Here is a 20,651-nt window from a genome sequence, read left to right as displayed (position 1 = left end):
ACAACTGTATAGCTCATTGTTAATTAATGCAAGTTAATGTATTAACGTATTAACAATAACTAATGTGGAATTAGTATCACCAAATACACATAATTTGCAAATGCAGAAATACTCTGTAAAGACACTGCATACATACAGTCTAGATTATAGTGTTAAAACACCAGTTTTTATAGATACTGGCCTCAAATCAATCTAACTGATTAATCTTCACCTGTATTAATGCATACAAAGTATTTACTGTGCCAGAACCATAGCGACCCATGAAGAATTTGAACCTTTAACCCCCTATCTTGAGGAGGATGTTCGTCAATCTTGATCATGAGAATTTGATTTCTTTACATTAAACACTTTCTGACCTGTTGGTTTGTGAGCAATGCAGTGAATTCAATTCGTTGAATCAGTTTTAATGTACTATATCAGCTAGGAATGTAAGAAAATATTTATACACGTGAATATCACAATATTTTGTTCCCCTTCGAAGGGAACTTCGACAATAGGTCATCGACGTTATGGGGAACGCCTCAGGCGTGACAGGTGTCTGAAATCAAATATCAACTCACAGCAATCATGCTGACCAGCGACAGCCGTGAATCATCAGCTTGAATGATGAGCGTGCGACCTGGATATATAAAAAGGGTGCCTTGAAACCTTGACAATATCCTTTTCGTCTTCAGGGACTGTTTTGTCTGATTTAAACGTCTGCTTACAGCGAAAATGAAAGGCACATCTAAGGCAAGTCCTGAAAATTTTGTGAAATGTGTTGACCCGTGCCCAAGATATTTGTCGCCGGGTGACACTCACGAGATGTGTGTGTACTGTTTGGGTGAAGAGCATGCACAGGATGCTCTTAAGGGAGCGTCCTGTGCAAATTGTGAGTGTTTTCCTATGAGAACGCTCCGCTCTCGTCGGGCTCTCTTCTCAAGGGAAGAGAGTTGTTCAGCATCTGGTCCTCGCGGATTGGGTCCCGCTCGTGCCGAGGCAGAGCAGCGACGCGCTTCATGGGGCTCCCAGATGGAGCTCTCTGACAGTCTTGAGAGGGGCGTTAACCTCTCGGACGCATCATCGGCTGACGAGAGTGAGCTGCAGGTGGATGACGGAGACGATTCTCCTACTGATACTGCAGCGAGTGCTCTTCAGGCTGGGCAAGAGATGGCTGAGGAGGATGATTTAGATCCTCAACCTCGTCAGCCATCCTGCCCCGTGTATGCAGAGTTGGTGGAAGTTATGGAGCGCACCACTGACAAATTTCAGTTACCATGGCGGCGCGCTCAGGGAGAGATCGTTCGCGGTCTTTTGGACGATCGGTTTCTCCCTGAACATAGATCGCCAGCTCAGCAGAGCCTTCCATTCCTTCCTGATCTCCATTCAGAGATCGAGAGGGCATGGAAGAAACCATACTCTGCTCGTATTCATCAACATCAGCGGGGTAATTTCGCTGATGTTGAGGGGATTGGGGAGTATGGTTATGTGTCGATGCCGCCCATTGACGAGACGTTTGCGGACTATCTCGTATCTGGGCGGGTGTCGACACTAAAAGCTCAGACTCTGCCATCCAAGCCCCTTAAAGCCACGGCTCGCTTGAATGGCAGAGCGTACACGGCAGCAGGTCAGGCTGGTGCTGCTCTTCATACCATGGCAGTGCTCCAAGCCTACCAAGCTGACCTGCTGCAGGATCTCGACCAGGGGGCGGGCGCTGAGTTGCGCCGGACCACAGATTTGTCTCTCCGGGCCACTAAACAGACTGCTGCCGCGATCGGCCGATCGATGGCGGCGATGGTGGCCACGGAGAGGCATCTGTGGCTCAACTTGGCTGATATCGGGGAGAAAGAAAAATCTCCTTGATTCACCAGTTTCGCCTGCTAAACTTTTTGGCACCTCCGTTGGTTGGAAAGTTTAGGGAGGCGAAGGCGCGCTCAGCCGCATTTAAGACCTGTATAGGTCGGGAGGACCTGGTCCGTCTTGGTCTGAGGACCATAGACAGGAACAGAGGTCTAGTGTCGCCTCTCGTGCGCCCCCTCCATGGAGGAGTAGGATGCAGCGGAGGCGAGCCTCCTGCAAGAAGAGGGACTTAAGGGAGGTCATTCAGCACAAGCGCAGCAACACTCAGCGGAAGTAGGGTTGGATCTCCCTGGAGGGCCTTTTCTACCAGCCCTATCCCTCTTCTTGACTCCCCAGGCGTTTACGTTACACCAGCCCTGGGGATTGGCCTTATGATGAGAACTATGTTCTGATGGCCGCCGTAGCAACTGGTTGATGTGAGCGCCTCTTTTAGGCATGTAAAAGTGGTGGACCCCAGGTTCATTGAGAACTCTCTGGCGAGTCTTCACTTCACACGCCGCAGGTGAACTTATTGGTTTTTTTAAAATTCTGTGTGTATAACTAACACTGATTTATATTTCTCTACAGACCTTGTTCCCTGTATAGATCTAGAGGGTCATTCTTAGAGGAGCAATTAAAGTATTGGACTTTAGGGCCCTGAAGCCTCCCCCAGTTGGTGGCTAGAACGAATTAGGGAGAAGCTCAAAGAAGATTTGGCTTCCGTGCTGGGTATGTGATGGCCTTCCTGTCATAACATTTTATATGTGTGGTGGGCTTCAGATAGATCTTCAGATAGATGTCCTGCCTATCGGTTTGTGATATTGGTATCCTGAGTACTCGCTCCCATGAGCTCTGTAAGGTTTCAGTAGGTTGAGTGTTTCATAGCCTCTCAATCAAGTAGGCTGTGGCTCCTCCGACCCTCAGGTAGATCTATGCTTGTAGGTCGGCCCTCACCCGGGCCGCCTCTGTAGCTGGCCTAGGCTATGCTAGGGATATTGGAGGCATTTTGCTAAGCATAGCTGCCGCATTCATTATGTGTTAGGCTTCCTCCCCTAGATTTCAGCCTCCTCCCTTAAATGGGAGTTGTTGGCCAAGGCCCACCCCTTTCTCTGCATTCAGGGGTGATAGAGTAATGCAGGGTGGTAGCTGAGGTAGGATCAGTCTAGCAGGGTTAGGCAATCTTTGCTCTGCGAAGTGACAGTTCATCAGACCCTGCCGAACAGAGATGTTTGGGCCTCTAGAGCTGGCTCCACTCAGCCCGTTGAGCTAATCGCTCGACCGATCGGTTGAAGTGGATTGGCTTGCAATTTAGCCCCCCGCTCCCCTAGGCTGGGTGCAGGACAAATCCCTGTCACCCTTTGGAGCCACTTGCAGGCCCGCTACCTGTCTAACATTGCAGGGGCATATGGTTGTTACTCCCCCGCTAACTCAGGGTAGTTTTGAGTAGTCCATTCTCAGCTCTGTATTTATCTACCTCACACCACGATGGCTCCGGTTGAGCAGAGAGTTCTAAACTACATTTCATTCCATTTTTTGTACTCCGCTCCCTTGAAGCCAGAGCATTGCCATGGGCTGACGCCTATGCACTTAGTAGGTAGGCCCCTAATTGGGCCTCCACTAGGAAGAATGGCGTATATTGTACTCCCCTGCTATAAGGGTATTGTTTTTTGCTGAGTACACTGGCTTTGGCAATGTGACTAGGTACCAGGATGCTGTAGTAACAGCTTTCTGTCGTGAAGGCTGCACGGTTAGGTAGTAGGCCCCAGCAGACCTCCTTGACCGGATAGCCCCCAAATAGGGCTCCTTGGCCAGCTCACCTTCGGTGGTTGGCCCTGGTAGTTCGGGCAGAAGGCTCACTGCCGAGTAGTAGGCCTTAACAGGCCTCCTTGGAGGGGGGTCACAACATTGTGGAACATACACTAGGACAAAACTATAGGAAAAGTTTTTTAATAGTATGGTTCCAGCAGTGTTCATTAAAGTAGCAGAATAGACTCGCTATCAGCTAGTAGGCTCGACCAGGCCTCCCTGTTAGGCGAGTCCCCAGCAGCTGTTACATCCAGCTGATTAGACTGTTTCAGGTAGTAGGCCTCTTCAGGCCTCCCTGAAGGTGGGCTCCCACATTTTGTGGTGGTCAGGTAGTAGGCTTTACTAGGCCTCCCTGAGGGTTAAATCCCACATACTGTGGTTACTAGGTGGCAGGCCCCACAGGCCTCCCTGAAGTTGAATTCCTGCTTTTTTGAACTATCAGGTAGTAGGCCTCATAAGGCCTCCCTGAAGGCAAAGCCCCAAAGACAGTCAACTGGACTGCCAGTCTGGCTCACTATCAGCTATGGTTTTCAGGTAGTTGTCTCTCCAGGCCTCCCTGAAAGTAAGCTCCTTCATGTCATGGTTTACATAATTTGAGTTTCCACTTAAGGTGGTTTTCTGGCCTCTCTAGGCCTCTCTGTAAGTGAACTTCCATGCACTGTGTTTATCAGGTAGTAGGCCTCACTAGGCCTCCCTGAAGTTGAGCTCCCACATACTGTGGTTGTCAGCTAGTAGGCCTCACCAGGCCTCCCTGGAGGTTTAGCTCCCACATACTGTGCGTTTCCACTAAATAGCATGGTTTTTCAGGTAGTAGGCCCCTCCAGGCCTCTATAAAAGCGAGCTCCCACGTTTTGTGGTTTTTAGTTAGTAGGCCTCACCAGGCCTCCCTGGAGTTGAGTTCCAAATTACTTTGAGTTTCCACTTAAGGTGGTTATCTGGTAACAGGTAGTAGGCCTCTCTAGGCCTCACTGTAGGTGAACTCCCACATATTGTGGTTATCAGGTAGTACGTTTCACCAGGCCTCTCTGAAGGTGAGCTCCCACATACTGTGGTTGTCAGGTAGTAGGCTTCTCCAGGTCTCCCTGAGAGTAGTTTCACAGTGGTGCTGGGTATTGTAAGCTAGTGGCCGCTTACTTTCAGTTTAGCAGTCCTTATCAGGCAGCTAACAAAGGTGAGCTTGCGCCCTGGCTCGACTCAAGTTTTTATTCTCTGCTACGGGTTCCCTCCTGGACCCTCTTTATCCTGCTACAGCCTGGTTGCCTACCAGGTAGATCTTATGCTCCCCTCTCTGAGGGTCAATATGAGTATGTGGTCTCCTGAGTCTGGTCAGTCGGTCGTAGGCCTCTCATGAGGCCTCCCAGTTAGATCAGTCCTTAGGCCCTCACAGGCCTCCTCAGTGTTTTGAAACACAAACACTGGGTAGATCCGTGGATCGAGTAGAGAAACTCCCCTCGCTGGCAAGGGTTGTAAAGCACTATGCTGAGTCATACTCTCCAGGATATCCCGTCTCTGAGATCCGGGCAGAGTGGTTCACTGCCTGCTTCGCAGTTCCTCGGGTTGGATGCCTTCCTAAAGGCAAGTGAAGTGAAGTGAAGTGAAGTGACATTCAGCCAAGTATGGTGACCCATACTCAGAATTTGTGCTCTGCATTTAACCCATCCGAAATGCACACACACAGAGCAGTGAACACACACACACACACACACACACTGTGAGCACACACCCGGAGCAGTGGGCAGCCATTTATGCTGCGGCGCCCGGGGAGCAGTTGGGGGTTCAATGCCTTGCTCAAGGGCACCTAAGTCGTGGTATTGAGGGTGGAGAGAGAACTGTACATGCACTCCCCCCACCCACAATTCCTGCCGGCACGGGACTCGAACTCACAAACTTTCGATTGGGAGTCCGACTCTCTAACCATTAGGCCACGACTTCCCCCAGTGTCCAGAGGCTCTGTCTTTGGACAGACAGGAAGTGGCCAGACTGTAGTGTCTTATGTAATGACACCAGGTCAGGCCTGCCTGGTGGCATTTCAGGTGGCACGTTCCCCTGAATAGTGACTGGCTGAGGTTCCCTCGGGTTCCCTAGCCACATTCCCTAGAAGGGACCCCTTCTAAGAAGTTGAAGTTGTGGTCCTAGGCCCTTGAGCAGGCCCAGGTAGACCTTTCACTAAACTATGTTTATGGAGTTTTTCTGTGGTATCATATAGCTTGGGCTATGACCGTAGGGAGTGCTGTCACTGACAGCCCAGTGTGACTTGAGGGTGAGTGGTTCTAGCGTTCATTGAATTGCTGGTTCTGACAGTTGTCACTGCCATTGGGCATGCACTCCCTTTAGCATGGCGGCGTGGGTATTTCGTTCCCCATAACGTTGATGACGTATTGTCGAAGTTCCCTTCGAAAGGGAACGTCTCAGGTTACAAATGTAACCTTTGTTCCCTGAGAACAGGGAACGAGACAATACGTCTCCCAGCCATGCCTCGGGGTCTGCCTCACAAACAGTCCCTTCAGACAAAAGGATATTGTCATGGTTTCAAGGCGCCCTTTTTATATATCCAGGTCGCACGCTCATCATTCAAGCTGATGATTCACGGCTGTCACCGGTCAGCATGATTGCTGTGAGTTGATTGCTGTGAGTTCCTCATAACGTTGATGACGTATTGTCTCGTTCCCTGTTCTCAGGGAACAAAGGTTACATTTGTAACCTGAGATGTTTTCTATTTTCGATTCTCAAAAATGCAATATTTATCTATCTATCTACACACAGGGGAGAGTGGTGACAATCACAAGCTCAGATAGTGTGTGACGCAGGGACCCCAGTGGACAACAGTGATGATCCTCGGTGATCCAGTGCTGTAATCCCAGTGACGGTGCTCATGATTCCGGTGCAGGGAACAAGAAGACTCGACGAAGAACAATGGGGGAATCCACGATCCAACACAGCCAGGGGAACAGAACGGAACACAGGGAAGAACCACAACAATCTGACAACATGAGACACCAGTTACTGCACTTAAATAGACACACAATGGGACGCAGGTGGTGCTGTTATACAGTAGTGATCAGGGACCACGCCCACAGACACACACCTGCACACTAAACAAGCCGAGAGAGACACTGAATTCATGAACCGTGACAGTACCCCTTCCCCTAGGAACACCTCCTGGCGTTCCCCGACGGACTTACCTGTCGATTGTAATCATCGGTCAGGGAGTGATCCAGAATGTCCCTAGCAGGAACCCAAATTCTCTCCTCCAGACCGTAACCCTCCCAGTCCACCAAGTATTGGAATCTGCATCCCCTCCTTCTCGAATCCAGAATACGGTTAACTGAATAAGTGGGTTCCCCATCTACGAGATAGATCTTTTTGACCAACGAGGTATACGGAAGGCTTTGACCGGTGGCGATCGGCCTTGGCCTTGGTGCGCGCCCCAACCTGGAGCAGAGTCTCACAGGCTCTTTTCCAGGTGTGACGGCACCTCTGGATGAAGGCGTAAGCATAGGGGACCGCGACTTCGGATTCCATACTAGGAAAAAGTGGTGGCTGGTAACCTAAGCTACATTCGAATGTAGAAATGCCCGTGGATAACACTGGCAATGAATTGTGGGTGTACTCCACCATCGAGAGTTGTTGACTCCAACAGTAAGGATTCTTGGAAACCAAACATCGCAACACTCTCTCCAAATCCTGGTTGGCTCTCTCACTTTGTCCATTGCTTTGAGGATGAAACCCCGAAGATAAACTGATATTTTCCCCCAGTAATCTACAAAATTCTTGCCAAAATTTGGACACAAATTGGGGACCCCTGTCAGAAACCATGTCTGTCAGGAGGCCATGTAAACAGTTACCGCTGTCTCCTTGGCGGAGGGATCTATCTATCTATCTATCTATCTATCTATCTATCTATCTATCTATCTATCTATCAGGGGTGTGCAGAGCAGCCAGTATTTGTATCTGTATTTGTATTTGTTAAGGGGGAAAAAGTATTTGTATTTGTATTCGAGTCAAATTAAAAATAGGCGTAAAAATTGCGGGGGTTTTTTGCGTTACACTTCTAATTTACGTTATAGTCTAAGTATTATTTAATTAAATCTATTATAATAATTATGGATATGGAAATATTGGTTGATATTTTTCCATAAATCCAGTAATGAACATGTAACAAGGAACGTCACTGAAAGAAAATAACATAACAGCCATTACCTCATCCATGGTTAAACCAACAACTAATAAATACCATTTGTGAACATTATGAACCCCACCACCACCCGTCCTTTTGGAGGACGCTGAACCGACAGAATGAAATTGTAGCAAGGTTACATCATTGAAAAGAAAATAACATAACAGCCAACTCATCGATGGCTAACCAACAACTAATAAAATACCATTGTGAACAACATTATGAACCCCACCACCACCCGTCCTTGTTAGAGGACGCTGAACAGACAGAATGAAAATGTAGCAAGGAATATCATTGAAAAAAAAATAACATAACAGCCAACTCATCCATGGTTAAACCAACAACTAATAAAATACCATTGTGAACATTATGAAACCCACCACCACCCGTCCTTGTTGGAGGATGCTAACCAGACAAAATAAAAACAAATAATACTTCAAAGAACTGTTCTTTTTCTGAAATAACTTCTTTCTAATGCACAGAATTCCAAGAACTAAACTTTATCAACTCCTGACTTGGAGATCTGGCAGAACAAAAGTTGTATTATAGATAATACTCTTATAAACTAAAAGATACAGCCCTGCTATTTTAAACTTTCTGCCAAAATGAAACAGACACAAAGGTTTTTTTGTTTTTATGTTTTATGTTTTTTTTTTTAATGTTATTTTTTAATGTTTTATTTTAATTTTTTTTATGTTATCCATAACTTAACCATATTTCACTTGGAAGAAGATATCTTCTGCCAACATATTCTCAGTTAAATTTCTCCATGTTGTATTTTGTGAACACAAGCTCCTCCACATGTGAGGGGAGCAGTCTGGAGCGATGTGGGGACACAATATCTCCTGCTGTGCTAAAGATCCTTTCAGAGGAGACACTTGTTGGGGGGCAGGTGAGATATTTCATTGCCACATGAGCCAGAGCTGGCTGTGGCTGCATCATTTTTGACCAGAAGGTCACTGCAGGATCTGAGGTCAGTGATTCAGTGCTGTCCTCAGCTAAGTAGCTCTCAACTATCTTGAGGGAGGTCATAGCACCAGATGAGTCAGATTTGGCTTTTGGTTTAGCAAGATTGTGCATTGCCCCCCAAAAGAGGCTTTTTTGCCCACTGGTCTCACTCTCAACTGAGGATGAACTGGCATCTTCAGGTACCCCAGAAACATCATCCGCTTGGAGTTCTGCATCCACCTCTGCAGCCACATCTGCCTTGAGCCTGTCAAACTCTGATGTACTAAGTAGTGACATGGGCAAGCTCTTGAATCGGGGATCCAGTAAGGTAGCTTTAAAGTAATGAGCAGAGGAGTCATCAAAGACAGCCTGGAAGCGCTGAGCCAACTGAGACTGCAATGTGGTCACCATTTTAAGAGCCCCTGGAAGAGCCTGTACATCCGCATGCACATTTAAGTTTGTTAATGCACTCTTGAGAGCCTGCACACAAGGGATAACAGAAGACAGAGAAGCCACATCCTCACACACAGTGCGTGTTGCCTCCTCAAATGGTTGTAGTATTTTCACAGTGGCCTGCACTAGTTCCCATTGATGGTGTGACATTACACCTCCCAGATCCATCTCTGCACTCAGGGCAGTCAGTGATCGTCTCTGCTCCAACAGCCGCTGGAGCATGTGGAAGGAGGAATTCCACCTGGTTGACACATCATGCACCAAAGTGTTCTTGGGAAGGCCAAGCTCTTCCTGGATTTTGTGAAGTTTGTTCACAGCTTTGTTTGATCTGTGTACAAACCCAGTGATCCTGCGAGCAATCAATATCACATTGGTCACTCCCCGGCACTCCTTTAGAGCAGCTGTTACCACTAGGTGTAAGTTGTGAGCCATACACCTAATGTGCACATAGTTACCATCAGCCATTGCCTTAACCATGTTAGTGGCATTATCTGTGACAAAATACTCGACAGAAAATTTCGCTCCAACATCATCTTGCCATTGTTTCACAATGGCCTGTAGGTGATATAGAATGTTGGCTGCTGTGTGATCTTCATTAAGAACCTCCATCTTGAGAAGTGCTGTCACACGTTTATGTTCATCTATTCCTTGTGGACTCTGTTTGCATTCTATCCAGTGGCCAGTGAGAGAAAGATATGCATTTGTGGAAAATTTGCTCGTCCAGATGTCAGACGTGCAGTGCACAAATTTCCCTTCAATTTTTGAGAGAGCTTCTTTTACTTTTGTTTTCGCATCTTGGTAAAGTTGTGGTATAACTGTGCGAGAGAAATGCCAACGAGATGGTAGTTGGTATCGAGGTGCAACCACATTGAGAAGCTTGCGAAAACCTTTATTCTCCACTACTGAGTAGGGCATCAGGTCAAGGCAAATCATTTCTCCCACTGTGTTTGTTATTTGCTTTGCAGTGGGGTGGTTGGGTGGATAAGCCTGTTTTGCGTTAAATGCAGCTAATATAGGTGATTGAAACTGACTTGCAGGGGTAGAACATGGCTGTGATGATGATTTGGTGCTGGTGGGGGGATTTGTGCTTGTGGTGGGGTTGGCAGACAGTACCAGGAGAGGATGCTTTAAGTGCATGTGATTATGCATAGCAGATGTTGACAGATGTTTGATATCTCTGCCTCTGCTGATTTGACTTTTGCACACATTACATATCACTTTAGTAATATCTGCAGCACTGACTGTAAAATGTTTCCACACAGAACTTGAGCAAGTTTTTTTGGCTAGTGGAGGACCAAGAGATGGCTCAGCAGCAGCCACACTCTTTTCTATTTGGTTGCCCAAATCCATGTGGGGAGTTTCATCTAATTTAATGAGTGACTGGAAGCTATGCTATAATGCTAAGGTTAACTAACCTATAGCCTACATTTTGCTGTCTGCAAAAAAAAAAAAAAAAACCTGCTGAACTGTCATAACTTAAATGTAGCATATAACTCCCACAAGTGCATACAATTCGACACTACACAAGCATTTTTTAACTTTTTTAACCAAACGTGAACGTTACTCTGTCAACAGTCTATAAATAGCCAAGCTAACACAGAGCTAACGTTACGTACACAGAGCACCCGATTGCAGCGTAAGAAATAATATCCCGATCAAACTCCGCTTCCTGAAAGTTATAAATTGCCTTTGGAACCCAGTTAAGCTACAAAAAACATTAAACAAAATTGTGACGCAGTTAAGTTTTTTCGCTCAGTCGAGCGAGCTCTGTTGCTGTGTGGAGAATGAAGATGTGTGGAGCAGCCTGTGTCAGTTACCGCTTTTATTCTTTTCCCCTCCCCCGACTGAACGTCACTCTCTCTCTCTCACTCACTCATCCGGGCATGTACTGCGGTCTCATGAGAAAACGCAACTTTTTAATATAACGGTTTACTTGTTCCCGAATACAAATATTTTTTAAACTATTTGTTTGAAATAAGTATTTGTAAAAACCATGTTATTTGTGCCTTTCCGAATACCGTATTCGGGTTCGGCTCCACCCCTACTATCTATCTATCTATCTATCTATCTATCTATCTATCTATCTATCTATCTATCTATCTATCTATCTATCTATCTATCTATCTATCTATCTATCTATCTATCTATCTATCTATCTATCATACAAGATTAATGGCAGTTGTTTGGTTTTGAGTATATATCCTGACCGCTAGCTTGCAGTCTTATTTCTAAACTTAAACCGTGACAGGAAGCATAAAGACATGCCACTATTGTTAATGTAATGAAGGAAGAAAGAAATGTTCCAGTTCCCGCCTCGGTGTACAAAGCTGTCATGTGGCATCATTTTGGCTTTCATTACAGACAGGCACAAAGGGGTTCACAAAAGTCATGCGGTGTGTAAAATCTGCAATGCCAACATCAAATATTCGAAGAACACACACTTCTGCAGTGCATCACCACATCGTGGCTACTCTATTCAATGCTTGTGTTTATAGAAGCCGCGCTGCGGCATGTTCCAGACGCGGCTCTCCATGCTGTTTTGCTAAAGATAGGCGCCTAGTCTATTCTTGATGGACACAGCATTCAAGCCACACATAATTAGATAATTGAAGATGTGTTTTAAACGACTAAAAACAGTTACAAATCTTTTATCCTTGACGTTCACAACTAGACTTTGATATGATGTAAGTCATGAAGCATACTTTTTTCCTTTTGGGGTTAATTTGCATTTAATTTTCTTCACTGCATTCACACACTGACACTTTCTGTGTTACTCACACTGTATGTGTGTGTGTGGCACGTCCTGATTTTGCTGAGTTAGATGTGTTCCTAGGTCAACATATTTTGTTGACCCTGGAACAACATTTTACTCCAAAAATGTATTCTTGACCATATCCCTACACCTAAACCTAACCTTAACCATGAGTAATCCCTAAAATCAGAGGCAATGATTGATGAATGACACTGATGTACAAGCACCAAACAGTGATTTTAAGCATAAACTTCACAAAATCTATAAACTGGTTCTTCAAATCCGATTGGTTAATCACAATGTTGTTCCAGGGACAACAAAGATGTCTATTTTTCCCCCTTTACTCGTACTGCTCAAAAAGTAGTTCAATGACGTTGAATGTTACAGGGATTAATTAATGCAAATCCAGATCCCACTGTGTTCTGGTTAAATATACAGTACAGACCAAAAGTTTGGACACACCTTCTCATTCAAAGAGTTTTCTTTATTTTCATGACTATGAAAATTGTAGAGTCACACTGAAGGCATCAAGGGCTATTTGACCAAGAAGGAGAGTGATGGGGTGCTGCGCCAGATGACCTGGCGTCCACAGTCACCGGATCTGAACCCAATCGAGATGGTTTAGGGGTGAGCTGGACCGCAGATTGAACGCAAAAGGGCCAACAAGTGCTAAGCATCTCTCGGGGAACTCCTTAAAGACTGTTGGAAGACCATTTCAGGTGACTACCTCTTGAAGCTCATCAAGAGAATGCCAAGAGTGTGCAAAGCAGTAATCAAAGCAAAAGGTGGCTACTTTGAATATATATATATATATATTAGGGGTGTAACGATACGTGTATTCGTATTGAACCGTTCGGTACGAGGCTTTCGGTTCGGTACGCGGTACGCATTATGGATTGAATGGTTCGGTGGACTAATTAATTATATTTGGAAAATAAAAAAAATTGTGAAATATAATGATATGCGTTCAACAAGGTAGCCCAATAACCCAAACGACGTAACAGGCAACGCCCCTGACACCCCCGAAGAAGAAAAAAACACCAACTTATATGTTTATGTTAGGCTACTCAGTCAGGCGCTCGCTCACTCAGTAATACGCGCTGAAGGCTCGTTGCAAAATGGCCAATGCGTTTAACAGACCAGAAATAGAAGATCCTCCAATAACCAACAGGTCTGGTGTTTGGGTGCACTTTGGATTCCCTGTAAGCTATAATGGTAATGGCAAGAGAGTGGTGGATAAAAAAAACAACGATATGTCTCATCTAGGGTACACCAGCGGGAATACAAAAAAAAAAAAAAACACCAGCGGGAATACTTGAAACATGTCAACTCATTTACGCCGACATTACCTTAGTGTGTCAGTATCTGGGAAAAGACGGAAAAAAAGAGAAACATACACGCAACAAACGATCCCCGCAGCATTTAGACAGACATTTCCAACGGATTCAAACAGGGCAAAAGACATCACCACGGCGATTGGTAGGCTACATTTACGTTATAGCCGTGAATATGAGACCTTACTATTTACCATTCATTCTATTATCACCATTATAGCTTACAGGGAATCCAAAGTGCACCCAAACACCAGACCTGTTGGTTATTGGAGGATCTTCTATTTCTGGTCTGTTAAATGCATTAGCCATTTTGCAACGAGCCTTCAGCGCGTACTGAGTGAGCGAGCGCCTTACTCTGTAGTGGAAAACGTAGGTTTTAAGAACATGCTTAATGTAATTGAGCCCCGTAACAATATTCCTTCACGAGCCCATTTCAGACAGACTGTAATTCCTGCTTTGTTCCAAAAAACATAAGCCCTATAGAGAACCAATTGAGTAAAAACACACTCAATATAAAGAGTTATAGAGTTCCATATAAAAAGTTACATATTTGTTCATAACTAATATAACATTTTCATTTTTTTTTTATAAGGAGCTGTTTTTGTTTTATACAGTATGCTGCTAAGAAAACACCATAGAAGATGGGTAAAGAATAGCTCCATCATTGTTCAATGTAAAAAAAAAAAATACTTTGTTAGTTTTAATAAATAAAACATTTTTTAAAAATCAAGGAAATTTATCTGCCAATTTTTTCTTTTTGCTGTATCTAAAACGTACCGAACCGTACCGAACCGAACCGTGACACCAGTGTATTGTATTGAACCGAACCGTGAATTTTGTGAACCGTTACACCCCTAATATATATATATATATATATATATATATATATATATATATAGATATATAGATATATATGGTTAAATAAATATATTTTAATCTAATTATAATTAATTAAATTAATATACTGTATATATATATAAATATATATATAACATTTCTTAATCCACATTTTGAATGACTTCAGTGAACCATTTGGCGCGTTGAACCACTGGCCATAGTCGCGTTGGCTTTGAAGTGGTGCTGCACAGACCGATCGGTGTATGACATCAAAGTAACACGATAGCGATTCAAAAGCACAAGGAGTCATATGCTCTCTAAGCTCTTGCGGTACTTTGATGTCACACACCGGTCTCTACTGGTGATGATCCGCTTCAAGTCAAACAAGCCTAACGATTTAATTAACTATTCATAAAGAACCATTTACTTGTGGGATGTCGTGGCCTAGTGGTTAGAGACTTTGACTCCTAACCCTAGGGTTGTGGGTTTGATTCTCAAGCCGGCAATACCACGACTTAGGTGCCCTTTGAGCAAGGCATCGAACCCCCAACTGCTCCCTGGGCGCTGCAGCATAAATGGCTGCCCACTGCTCTAGGTGTGTGTTCACAGTGTGTGTGTGTTCACTGCTGTGTGTGTGTGCACTTTGGATGGGTTAAATGCAGTATGGGTCACCATATGTGGCTGAATGTCACTTCACTTTACTTCACTCCTGAATGAATCAGCCATTTGAACGATCAAACGAATGAATAAATTACTCGATGACTTAATTATTAAGACATTTACCACCACCTACTGGCAGTTTTAGTTTATTTTTTAGAGCATCATTTCATTAAGTTCATTCATCAGTGTTGTGCCAGTTCATACTCAAAGTTCAGTTCACATATCTAAAAACGAACTAGTTCACGTTCATTTGTTAAATTCTTTTTAAGATAGGCCACTATCTTACTCAATAGAACCTCTTTACCATCCATTACCAGCTGCAAATCACTGCCACTCCAAAACTAATCAAAATTATTGTACCAATAAACAAGAGACAATTATTATAGTCGGGAGAAAAATAATGTTGAGATAGAGAATATATTTACCCCTTAAATAATGTGTAATCATGATATGTAGAAATTGGAAAATACAAGGTGCAGTCAAGGTATACTGTATGTTCAGTGAAACTTTTATTTAGCCAGCATGAACCAAATTACCCAGGACTTTCTAAACAACTTCAACGGTCAAAATCATGTCTGACCCGCTCCATGTCTCATATTGCGCATCCTATCTTACTCAGTCGTGCTGTTCACTTTTCATAAATCAACATAAATGGAAAAAAAATAACATTATAATATTTTAACAAATATGAAACACGCTTTTTTTAATGGCTACAACAGTATAGTATGCCTACATAGCCTACTCTCTATTTGTACAAATTTCTGCACATTAATTTAATTCTGAATTTTGCACACACAAGTTGAAAGGCATTTGTTCAAATCAAGTTCACGGATAATTGTGCGTGCATTTATTAGCCTAATCATTATGATACTAAAATCCTAACAAATAGGCTATGCTATGTACAAAATATCAGATGAGCCCATAATATGAACGGTTAAATATTTTCCTCCCATAGAAAACCACTATAAGAACGCTTAATGTGGCTTAATGCAGATTAGAATGTCCCCTTATTATGTAGAAATAACGAGATAACTACTGTGTCCACCGTGGTCTCCTTTTTGATCAGCGGAAACGATTTTTGCTTGTTTGGGATCTGACTGTCCAGCGTATTTGAAAAAGTTATGCAAACTTTCCTGTCTTTTTGACATTTCCCCCCTGCGTGAAACGATCGAGGCTAACAGCAATCTCAACTAGTACAACAAGCGCGCAAGTCATGTGTCACAAACATTGAACACTACACAAACAGTAATTTTTTTTTTCATTTAGGCAATTAATTTTAGTGACACAGGAGGTGCCGGATCCAATGTCGGAGGTGACGGAACATGTTCCGGCTCAAATTAAGCCCTGGTAAAACCTGACTTTTCAAATGAGCGTGAACGTGAACTGTGCGTTCTGTTCATTCTTGCCAGAGTGAGCGCCGCTCTCGTTCACGTTCATTGTATGAAAAGTGATTCGTTCAGTTCAGCGTTTGGCGAAAATATGAACGCACAACACTGTTCATGCACAACACTGATATATATATATATATATATATATATATATATATATATATATATATATATGTATGTATGTATATATATATATATATATATATATATATATATATATATATATATATATATATGTATGTATATATATATATATATATATATATATATATATATATATATATACATACATACATACATATATATATATATATATATCTTTCTGTGTCTTACCCTCTTGCTTGAGGGTGTCAATGATGGCCTTCTGGACAGCAGTAAGGTCGGCAGTCTTACCCATGATTGCGGTTTTGAGTAATGAACCAGGCTGGGAGTTTTTAAAAGCCTCAGGAATCTTTTGCAGGTGTTTAGAGTTAATTAGTTGATTCAGATGATTAGGTCAATAGCTCGTTTAGAGAACCTTTTCATGATATGCTAATTTTTGAGAATTTTGGGTTTTCATGAGCTGTATGCCAAAATCATCAGTATTAAAACAATAAAAGACCTGAAATATTTCAGTTGGTGTGCAATGAATCTAAAATATATGAAAGTTTAATTTTTATCATTACATTATGGAAAATAATGAACTTTTATCACAATATGCTAATTTTTTGAGAGGGACCTGTATTATATCGCAACCCCTGTATCATAATGCATATCGTATCGCAAAATTATGGCCGATACACAGCCCTAATATCAGCATCCACTATATCTCATCAATAATAGCCTTTAAGTGACATGTGTCATCGATAGGAGTGTGTATCACCTGTGACCTTTGAGCACAGGGTAAAACACTCACCAGTTTTCTCCTCTTGTCCTGTTCTGTTGGGGGTTCCTCATCATCTGTCAGCTTTGGCTCTTTGGAGTGGCTCATCAACATGCAGCTAGAGGACAGGCAGCCAGAGAGAGTGTGTAAGGTCGTGAGGCATGTGGGCATGTTTGTGTGTGTGTGTAAAAAGACCGAGTGTAAAGTAGAGAAATCACATTCATGTTACACATCATTTCTAAAATGTGCCACTTTTCCCTGTTCTCCAGCAGCTGCGTAATCTCTCACTCCATTTATGAATCTCTTTTGACACCCCACTGAAGTATGTATGAGGCGGGTTGTATCCATCCTGCCTGGAAATGATAAAATGCCTTAGGAGGTGAACTTAAGAGTATAGCACCATATCCTGAGGTCATGAAATATTGGTTGCTTTGCAGTATCATGCACATTTCATGACCAGCTTACATACAGCCCAAACTTATATGTACAAACAAATATACTGTTTTCTTATGTGGCATACCAATTTTTATGAATTCTACATTATAAATTCATTATGAATTATTTGTTATAATTCTTATTATTAATTAATTAATGTCATTAGATAGATAGATAGATAGATAGATAGATAGATAGATAGATAGATAGATAGAAAGAAAAAGAGAGAGAAACAACTATGAATTTAACTTTAATCATTTGTTAAATATAATTAAAATACAATTAATTTCATTAGTCATATTACAGAAAAGAATTATATACAAGCATCCCTATCAAACTTAGTTTTTAAAAAGATTTTTTAAAAATTATTACTTAAATTAATATATAATTGCAGAATATTTTATATTATAATGAAATTTATAATCATATAGAAATATGTATTATTATAATTATTATGTGTGCGTGTGTGTAGACTACATACACATACACATGTAATATTGCAAATTCATATACAGTATACTGTGTGGGATTTTTATATATTTTATAATTTTTTATATAATATAATATAATATAATATAATATAATATAATATAATATAATATAATATAATTTTTTTTTTAAATACACAATTAAAATCTTAAAACAAGGAGATTTTTGACCTTCTAACTCAACCACTCTATTGTAATTCTATTTTATCTATTTGTTTTCTTTTTATTTAAAAAATCTCTAACATTGGCACTCTCTATTCATTTTCTAATTGTTTGTTTTCTTTAAAAAAAAAGAGGCTTCTAACACTAGCTTTGCTATTTCTTTTTCTACACAATCTACTTTTAATTATTATAAAAAGACCCTCTGACACTATACAATATTTTCTTTCTATTCTATCTACTTGTTTTATTTTTATTACATAAAAACACTTTGATATGTTTACTTTGTTAGGCTAACTGAGTCTTGTCATAGCACTTGCAATTATCACTATTTTGTTGGTTTTGATTGCTTCTGTTGTCCTCAATTGTAAGTCGTTTTATAAAAAAGCCTCTGCAAAATGACTGTATGCAAATGTAAATATATTGTGACGAGTGGGGTGGGGCTGAGAGCTGTGGGAATAGAGCGAGGCCGGTGGAGCAAGTGATAATCAGAATCAGAATCAGAATCAGAATCAGAATCAGAAAGAGCTTTATTGCCAAGTATGCTTGCGCATACAAGGAATTTGTTTTAGTGACATAAGCTTCCAGTAAACAGAGACAACAACACACAGACAAAAAAAAAAAAAAAAAAAAAAAATTTACAGGAGATTTACAAATTGGCAAATAAATAAGTGTATAAACAATTGTGCTATAAATGATAATGGAATAGGATTGAGTGAGATGCAGGAATGTTCTAGGATGGAGGGGTAACAAATAAATAAGGATATTGCACATTTTTGCATAAGTTTAAGTGGGAAACATTTAACTGTTCATGAGGTAGATTGCCTGGGGGAAGAAACTATTCTTGTGCCTTGCTGTTCTTGTATTTGCGGCTCTGAGGCGCCGGCCAGATGGCAAAAGTTCAAAGATGGGGTGACTTGGATGTGAGGGATCCAGAGTGATTTTCTGAGTCCTTTTCCTCACTCTGGATGTGTACAGTTCTTGGAGGGTGGGCAGGGGAGCACCAATAATCCTTTCAGCAGTCCGAACAGTTCTCTGTAGTCTTCTGATATCTGATTTTGTTGCTGAACCAAACTAGACAGTAATTGAAGTACACAGGACTGACTCAATGACGGCTGAGTAGAACTGTTTCAGCAGCTCCTGTGGCAGGTTAAACTTCCTCAGCTGGCGAAGGAAGTACAACCTTTGTTGGGCTTTTTTCACAATGGAGCCAATGTGATTGTCCCACTTCAGGTCCTGAGAGATGGTGGTTCCCAGGAATCTGAATGACTCCACTGCAGTCACAGTGCTGTTCATGATGGTGAGTGGGGAAAGTGCAGGGGGGTTTCTCCTAAAGTCCACAGTCATCTCCACTGTTTTGAGCGTGTTCAGCTCCAGGTTGTTAAGACTGCACCAGACAGCCAGCTGCTCAACCTCCTGTCTGTAAGCAGACTCGTCACCGTCCTGGATGAGGCCGATGACTGTAGTGTCGTCTGCAAACTTCAGGAGCTTGACAGAGGGGTCTTTAGAGGTGCAGTCGTTGGTGTACAGGGAGAAGAGCAGAGGGGAGAGAACACATCCCTGAGGGGCACCAGTGTTGGTGGAGCAGCTGTTTGACATGAATTTCCCCAGTCTCACTAACTGTTGCCTATCTGTCAGAAAGCTGGTGATCCACTGACAGATAGAGCTAGGAACAGAGAGCTGGGTCAGTTTGGTCTGGAGGGTTGTTGGGATGATGGTGTTGAAAGCCGAACTAAAGTCCACAAACAGGATCCTCACATAAGTCCCTGTTTTGTCCAGATGTTGCAGGATGAAGTGAAATGCCATGTTGATTGCATCATCCACGGACCTGTTTGCTCGGTACGCAAACTGCAGGGGGTCCAGTAAGGGTCCAGTGATGTCCTTCAGATAAGCCAGAACCAGTTTTTCAAACGACTTCATGACGACAGACGTTAGAGCCACAGGTCTGTAGTCGTTAAGTCCTGTTATCTTGGGTTTCTTTGGAATGGGGATTATGGTTGAGCGTTTGAAGCAGGAAGGCACTTCACACAACTCCAGAGATCTGTTGAAGATCTGTGAAAAGATGGGGGCCAGCTGGTCAGCACAGGTTTTCAGACAGGCTGGTGTAACGCCATCTGGGCCTGGTGCTTTTCTTCTTTTGTTTTTCTTGAAGACCTGGCGCACATCATCTTCACAGATTTGAAGAGCAGGAGGTATGGAGAGGGGGATTGCAGGAGGTGTTAATGGTTGTGTAGGGAGATGGTCAGAGTGGGTGTTGGGGGTTTCAAATCTACAATAAAACTCATTCAGGTCGTTAGCAAGTCATTGATTAGCCTCAGTGCAAGGGGATGGTGTCTTGTAGTTTGTGATGGCTCTCAGTCCTCTCCAAACTGAAGTAGAGTCGTTGGAAGTAAACTGGTCTTCCAACTTTTTAGCGTAGGTCTTTTTAGCCGCTCTAATCTCTTTGTTCAGTGTGTTCCTGGCCTGATTGTACAAGACCCTGTCCCCATTTCTGTAGGCATCCTCTTTGGCCTGACGAAGGTGTCTGAGTTTTA

General features: G+C 42.6%; 1 protein-coding gene across 1 annotated transcript in view; it reads right to left on the bottom strand.

Annotated features, from left to right (window-relative positions):
• Positions 1–6,337: 6,337 nt before the first annotated feature.
• Positions 6,338–20,651, bottom strand: part of LOC132097612 (importin-11-like) — a 32,037-nt gene continuing 17,723 nt past the window's right edge. The window contains exons 3-4 of the mRNA XM_059503464.1: positions 17,069–17,153; positions 6,338–6,604 (exon numbers count right to left, since the gene is read on the bottom strand). Of these exons, the coding sequence (XP_059359447.1) occupies positions 6,404–6,604; positions 17,069–17,153 (286 nt within the window). The 3' untranslated portion in view covers positions 6,338–6,403. The remainder of the gene's footprint in view (positions 6,605–17,068; positions 17,154–20,651) is intronic.

This window comes from Carassius carassius, chromosome 21 (assembly GCF_963082965.1).
Source record: "Carassius carassius chromosome 21, fCarCar2.1, whole genome shotgun sequence".
In the NCBI taxonomy this organism is placed as follows: Eukaryota; Metazoa; Chordata; class Actinopteri; order Cypriniformes; family Cyprinidae; genus Carassius; species Carassius carassius.
Note: the sequence above shows the minus strand (reverse complement) of the source record. Positions and strands in the feature narration are given on the sequence as shown.